The sequence below is a fragment of the Poromitra crassiceps genome, assembly GCF_964638095.1.
Source record: "Poromitra crassiceps genome assembly, chromosome: 12".
Classification (NCBI taxonomy): Eukaryota; Metazoa; Chordata; class Actinopteri; order Beryciformes; family Melamphaidae; genus Poromitra; species Poromitra crassiceps.
In genome coordinates this window covers 22,253,474-22,260,756 of record NC_139632.1, presented here as the reverse complement: position 1 = coordinate 22,260,756, position 7,283 = coordinate 22,253,474, and the positions used below count along the sequence as shown (strand labels likewise).

The window sequence follows — 7,283 nt, the reverse complement described above, 5'->3', positions numbered from 1 at the left end:
CTGCGGCTGCCCAGTGCCCAGGCAGTGCCCAGGCGGAGGGCAGGCAAGGTAGGCGTTGACCGACAAAACTCCCACTGACCGACGCACCAATCTCAACCCGGTTGCCTTTACGAACTAACCCAAAGAGAAGGGTTAGGAGGTTCGGTATAACTGAATCGGCCAATAAAATTCCATCGTGGGCTGGTTTTCATCCTTGCACGAGGAAATTCTGGTGATTGACGTGTGCATATGGATTCACCGACCAATGAATGGCTGCGCTAGCACAGCCTGTTTAGGAAATCTGACCAGTCACAGTTGTTCATGGGAGGGATGTATTTCTTTGTCTACCTCCTCTTGACATGACAGCTTGATCAGCCAATCGACGGCGAATAAAGGAGCGGTCAACAGGCTCCCTATCACCAGTGGGCGTGGCTAACGTTGACAAGTCCCGCCTATTGGCCGGTCTGCGGACTTCCCACAGACAGTTCTATGTTTCATAAAAATGCACTCTGATGCGGCAAGTAAGTAGTAACGTTACAAAGGCTTTTATTGCTCATTTGATACACATCGATGATACGGCGTTTATCGGAGACAAGCAGACGCATGCTTTGTGTTTCTTACTCCCGCTTTTGGACCGTGGTTCTGTACAAGCTGATAACGCATGAATTCCGTGCTATTGCCTGTCTCTTTGTATTTCCCAGTGCTGTCTTGTGGGGACAACAAAGGGGGAATAGTGTAATTTCAGTTGCTGTGGATATGCAGTAGGCTACTTTTGACACGGCAGTTGTCTGTTTTCGTGTAACGTTAGCATTGTTCAGTTGAATGCAGCCTACGTGAGTTAAAATCAACACGATTTTCGGCCATAATTGATGCGTTGGAGTCTGTATATGGATTATTACTGAGGTTGCGCTATGTGTGTCAACTTAAACTTGGGAACAACATAGTCCAGTTGTAAATCGGTCATTTTTCCAGTTAACTGCGGACAATTTCAGAGAATGAAAATTGTGACGCAGTTGTGTAAAACATCTTTCAGTTCCTGCTGCAGTAGTGCTGTCGGGTTCTGCGGCACCTAACGCTACATCAGCTGCTGCAAAATATATGCGTAATGCTTATGTGCTAATAGACATTTAATGTTGCATTTTTTGGAACAACGTAAAATGCATTCAATCAGTTGGGGTGAATGTTGGGGGGAGAGGGGTCTGAATGAAATAATTGTTTTTTAAGGCTTGGGAATTGTAGTTTAATTTTCCAAGCAGAGCCGAGGTTTCTATGACCCATCTTACGGAAACGGACTACAACGCCCATGTACCCAACTCTCTAGATACTTTGTAAACTCTGTGCAAGTTGTGCGTCTGCACTGCTATTTTAGGTATGCAGCTAGTGCTACCTACTCGGTACTGTTGATTTGCCTCGTGTTGGCCTCTGGAAACCTATTGAAAGCCAACTGTACTGGATGACAGCTTTTGAACACGAGTAACGTTAGATGACATTTGGCGACAAGGTAGTTTGCACGACAAAAATACTTTGCGTATTTGCATGTATGTCGAGGAGAGCAGCCAGAGACTCCCCCATGCGTGCATGATCATTTTTCTGTCGTTTTATACTTTTTAACCCTCTAATAGGAATTGAGATGAGAAGAGAGTAATCTGAGCATTGTAAGATCTAGCTTGACTATTCAGAAGACAGGTCGAATTCAGATTTATAGGTTTAGTGCTATAATGATGTCACCGTCCAGTAAACGAACTGGTCTCAATATACAGCATAGTGTGAACTATACTCATTTACTTGTATCTTACACGTCATGCGTTTTGTTAAGGGCTGAAGCTTATGTACACTGGTATTGTATTAATTCTCAATTGTCTTTTTTGTGGGGATAGATTTTCAGCTGAATTCCCACTTGACTACACTGGCCAGCATCCACAAGATCTACCACACCCTGCACAGGCTGGTAAATACATATTGGCAGCTTGTATTGTGTGTGTGTGCGTGCGTGCGTGCGCGAGAGTGCACTGTGTACACGTGTGTCTGCCAATAAGCATGTGGCAGGCTAACTTTTTTTGTATATATCTCTCTTGACAGAACTTGACGGAAGACGTTGGACAGGATAGTCACCCCTCAGGTACTAAACACAGCGGGTCCCTGTCTGTATTTGCTATAGCTTGCATCTTCAAACGCTGTCACTATTACTGGGACATACCGGACTTCGTGAACTCCTACCGTGGTGCCGTTTTGCTGCTCTGAGTTTTACTGCCAACATGTTAGAGAACATGCACATGTTAGAGTAATTATGCATTATCTATGAATTGCTTATAATATGCTTTTTTGTGTTGTCTTCCCCTTCCGTCCCCAGCTTGTTGCTCTAGAGCCATGCCTCCTAGGAAAAAGAGGAGACCCTCTGCTGGAGATGACATGTCAGCCAAGAAAAGTCGTCAGGACAGGTATGCCATCCCTATTGTTCATAATTCCCATTAAAAATACAAACGATACCAATCAAAGACTGACTGTCTAATAACATAGTGAGAACTTGTCAATCTTCTCCTGTCATGTAGATGTATTGAGTGTTGAGGAGGCACAATGTGTGTACATACTGTGTACAAATCTCTGCAGGCAGAGATTTGTTAGAAATAGGCTCTTTTTATCACATTGTCTAGTTTTAATATTCATTTAGGGAAGTGTTATGCTTGCTGTAATACTGCTCAGCGTGTGACTAAAATTCTCTTCTTTTATCACCTTTTAGTGTTTTCAGAAAACATGAGACACCACAAATCCGTGAGGAGGAGACATTTTCCAGTAAAAGATGCTTGGAGTGGTTCTATGAGTATGCAGGTAAGGTATTGGCATATTTAAAGGAACACGCCAACATTTTTGGGAGATTCGCCTATTTGCCATATTCCCAATAGTAAAACTAGAATATACTGTAGATGCCTTTCTCTTCTCTGTGCGTGCAGTATAAAGTGCATTGCACCCCTCCTGCTAGTGGGCTCAGCAGCTGAATGGTAGTGAACGGTACACCAGCCTACCCCTGTTCAGTCACCAAAAATACACATTCAAAATTCAAAATTACAAGGAACGGTCATTTTCGAAGTAAATACATAGCTGGAATTTCTTTCCAAACATGGACGCCTGGCAAAGTGATAAGCACACAGCGCCTCAAATGCACCATGGCAACTAACTAACGTTACTAAAAAAAAAAAAAAAAAAATGCACACAGCGCCTGCGCTATCGTTCTTCTTGTCCCTTTTGTTGATGGAAGTAATGTTAGTTGCCATTGTGCTCTCGTGGCGCTGTGTGCATATCACTGCACCAGCCGTCCATGTTTGGAAAGAAATTGCGGCTATGTATTTACTTCGAAAATGACCATTCCTCTTAATTTTGGATTATTATTTCACAGCGTGATGAGTTCATGAGTCATAACAAACATGTACATATGAGTGTTCTGGCGCTGTTGGAATGTGTATTTTGGGTGACCGAACAGGGGTAGGTTGGTGTATCGTTCACTACCATTCAGCTGCTAAGCTGACTAGCAGGAGGGGTGCAACACACTTTATACTGCACGCACAGAGGAAATGCATCTACATTCTCGTCTTACGATCGGGAATACAAATAGGCGAATCTCACAAAATGTTGCCGTGTTCCTTTTAATATCAGTAATATCATAATATATGTCCCTTCAGAACATCATGCATTCTTTCAAATCTTTTAGTCTACCGCACTCAAGGAGAAGCCAGGCCAACCATACTTTATACCATTACTTTATTAGACGGGTTCAGATTGCCAACACCACATTTCACCAAAGCTTTCACCAGGTTTGCATGTTCCCCAGCACCCTGGGGTGTTGTGTGCAGAGCATTTTGGATTGGAACAACCATCATACATTGTTTACCCTTTACAACTATGCTGTAGAAAGTGTATTGCTGTATTGTATGCACGGTGTCATATAAAACCATTAAATACAATCAGTGTTTAGTCTCAGGTGTTTAGATGAATGCAGTACACATGGTGGATAATGGCTTCATGTCCGTCCGTCTGCAGCAGGCTGTGATGATGTGGTGGGTCCAGAGGGCATGGAGAAGTTCTGTGAGGACATTGGAGTGGAGCCAGAGAATGTAAGGAGCTTATTTGCCTTTTTAGATTTTCTATTTTTGTTGTTGTTGTTGACTTGTAGTTATACCGTTTTTGTTACAGCTGTATAGTTTCAATTTCATGAGCCCTGTACTTCTTTAGTTTTTTGACAGTGTAGGAAATTTGAAAAATATTTTGGGGTAAACTTTTGCCCCCACTGTCTAAAACATTGGTCCATTTACAACATTTTGGGGGCATGTAAAAAAAGAGTAATTAATAGTGCATAAAGTTGCTAAAGTGTAGTGTGAACAACAGCGCTGTTTGTGTCTGTTTGCTCTTCATCTTCTTCTGGCAACCAGCTTGCAGGTGCTGAGTGTGTGTTAGAGATGGAAATGGAAAGTAAATTAATTGAATGAAAATACTGAATCTGAATCTTGGGGGCCATTTTTGCCCCTCGATCACAGTTTTTAGGGGCATTCTGAGATTTCTTGGGGCATTTTTGCCCTCTTGCACCTGGCTCATTTCCTACACTGTTCTTTGACAAAACAAAGTATCAAACACGTATCAGGCCATCTATTTTCTGTTGGACTTCTAATGCAGTGGTTCTGAACTGGTCTAGCCTCATGACCCACATTTTTCCTTAGTCATTAAGTTGCGACCCAAATTTCAGATTTTTGTTTAGGCCTATATGCTCTTTAAACAAGTTTAAACTGGTGATGCTCATCATGTTTCAATAATCTAAATTGAACTGTATGAAATATGAAATACATTTTCTTGAATAAAATAAAATAAATAAATAAAATAAAAGGCAGACTTTTTGGCCTAAATTTGGAGCATTGTTTAGCCCCCTTCCCTGACAAGCTAGCATGACATGGTTCTTACCAATGAATGCCTTGTGTCTTCTAGTTTCATATACCGTAGCAGTATCTTCACTCTGGCTTTAAAAATGAGCCATTGAGCCCCCTACAGCCTCTGAAAGACAGTAATGTTGGCTGCAGACGCTGGTGTCCCCAAGGAGTAGAATAACTTCTTTTCATGCACATATCCGCAACCCACTCAAAATGGTCCTGCGACCCACTTTTGGTTACGACCCACAAGTTGACAACCACTGTAATGGACATTGCCAGTTCACTTGTTCAATGAATAATCTAGATTGAGTGCATCATCTCACACTAAAAGCTATCTGTGGACATAAAGGGTGTTTATTGTTTGTGTCCAGGTGGTGATGCTGGTTCTGGCCTGGAAGCTGGATGCCCAGAGTATGGGCTATTTCACTCTGCAGGAGTGGCTGAGAGGCATGGGCTCGCTGCAGTAAGTCGGACACCTACCATTAGTTTTGTAGATGCTGTATTCGAGTTGGATTCTTGCCTCTTGCCTTGCTGTTTTTCTGTCTCATGTCATGTAATGGTGCTTCTTGTAATGGTCACTAGAGCAGCTGGTGGAGTGTGGCTAAGGTGATTTTCTGCTCTTGTCAGGTGTGACTCTACGGAGAGGCTGAGGAACTCCCTTGACTACCTGAGATCTGTCCTAAACGACACCACCAGTTTTAAGCTCATTTACAGATATGCCTTTGATTTTGCTCGGGTGAGTCCAGCAATGCCTACAATGCTCACATACTTCTTTGCTAACTTGCTAAGTAGTACTTAAAACTACCTTCAAGTCCTCCTGTCCATCCAAACCAGTGTTTATAACACTCTTGATGTTTTAATATGACCAGATCATTTTCCAGTTTGACTTGCAGCGAGAAAGCTTTTATCAAACGTGGAGCTTGATCTGTTTACATATCCTGACGTTTGGCTGAAGTAGACATGCTTTCAGGAGAGCAACTCACTCACTTCATGCACATAGTGCATGAAAGCATAAATAATAGTGAATTAAAATATGCAGCGACTGCTGTGACAATAATGCTATGTTTGATCAACACAATCATTAAATAAACAATGGGTTTGAGAATTTGATCTGTTTAGTGTATGGGGTCAAAGTTGCAGATAATGATGTTACTGGAGTGTCGCTCTGTTTGAACTATGGTTGACAGACATTACACGTTGACCTGATGAACCCCTGGGTGTTTTTGGTTGGACAGGAAAAGGATCAGAGGAGTTTGGACTTGAACACGGCCAAGTGTATGCTGGGACTTCTTCTTGGCAAGACGTGGCCTCTGTTTCCTGTGTTTAATCAGTTTCTAGAGGTAAGAGCCTTGTCCAGAAATTACTGGCAGCCCCAACAGCCATTACAATAGTGTAGATCAGATCAGACCATATCTCATCGTGTAGGTGTAGGTATATCTAAGACTTACACTTTGACCTTGGATACAGTTGCTGTAACTAAAAAGGTTGTTGTGCTGTATTGACCCAAGGCATTTATGTGTTCTTCAGCAATCCAAGTACAAAGTCATCAACAAAGACCAATGGTGCAATGTTTTAGAGTTCAGCAGGACAATCAACCTGGACCTCAGTAACTATGATGAGGATGGTGCCTGTGAGTGAACACACTGTGAACGCCATGCATATACCCTATTTGACAGTAGCATTTCAGGGGTGTTGTGCAAATAACCATTCTCATCTCCTTCTTTTGTCAGGGCCAGTTTTGTTGGATGAGTTTGTGGAGTGGTACAAGGAAAGAGAGATGTCATAGCTGCAGAGCAAAAACAGAAGACTTGTAAAAAATAAAAGATGACTATGATGACAACAACGGCTTTGAGAATCAACAACTAATGAGAAAAACAATACAAAAATGGTAAAGTTGAATGTCAGCAATGACAGTGGGTGCTTCCTGGTAACGGAGGGGTTTGGGCTGTGGGTGGGTGGGTGAGGGTCGGGGGGGGCCATGTTTCAGCCTGGGTGCATGCTGCCCAGAGTGTTGCGGCCGAGGGCTGTCATTGTGGAGTCATGTTCCCTACCGATGTTGCATTGTGGGTACGCTTGCAGCGAGCCCCAGTGGCATTGCTCTCCCTCACTGTGACGTCATATTGCTGTCTCTGTTAGGATAACATGGCATCATAAATGGATGATGTAAGCAAAATGGTATTGTGTGGGAGAACCACTCCTCACCCCGTGTCTCCAGCACACAGAGAGAACCCAACAGAAGTGACCATTCATGCATTTTGTCTGAGTCTTAAATAGGGTCACTTTGGCCTGGGCACATTTGAATATTGTATATCTGTGCATTGAACTTGAACTTGTGCTGGTCTGGACAGATGACAATAACCATTGACCGATGACAGCGACCATAGTTTCTCCTAT

At 42.8% G+C, this 7,283-nt stretch overlaps 1 protein-coding gene across 2 annotated transcripts; it reads left to right on the top strand.

Moving 5' to 3' along the window:
• The first annotated feature begins 459 nt into the window (after positions 1–459).
• Positions 460–6,812, top strand: dcun1d4 (DCN1, defective in cullin neddylation 1, domain containing 4). Of its 2 annotated transcripts, none has more exons than XM_083647148.1 (11): positions 460–500; positions 1,857–1,927; positions 2,059–2,098; positions 2,330–2,417; positions 2,717–2,805; positions 4,012–4,085; positions 5,261–5,352; positions 5,517–5,625; positions 6,125–6,229; positions 6,417–6,519; positions 6,620–6,812. In XM_083647148.1, exons 1-11 carry the CDS (start codon positions 482–484, stop codon positions 6,673–6,675), a joined length of 846 nt encoding a protein of 281 aa, XP_083503274.1. In that variant the 5' UTR covers positions 460–481; the 3' UTR covers positions 6,676–6,812. The 2 variants fall into 2 exon arrangements, with proteins under 2 accessions (XP_083503274.1, XP_083503275.1); XM_083647149.1 differs by lacking the exon at positions 460–500 and adding an exon at positions 1,299–1,480.
• Positions 6,813–7,283: the final 471 nt, after the last annotated feature.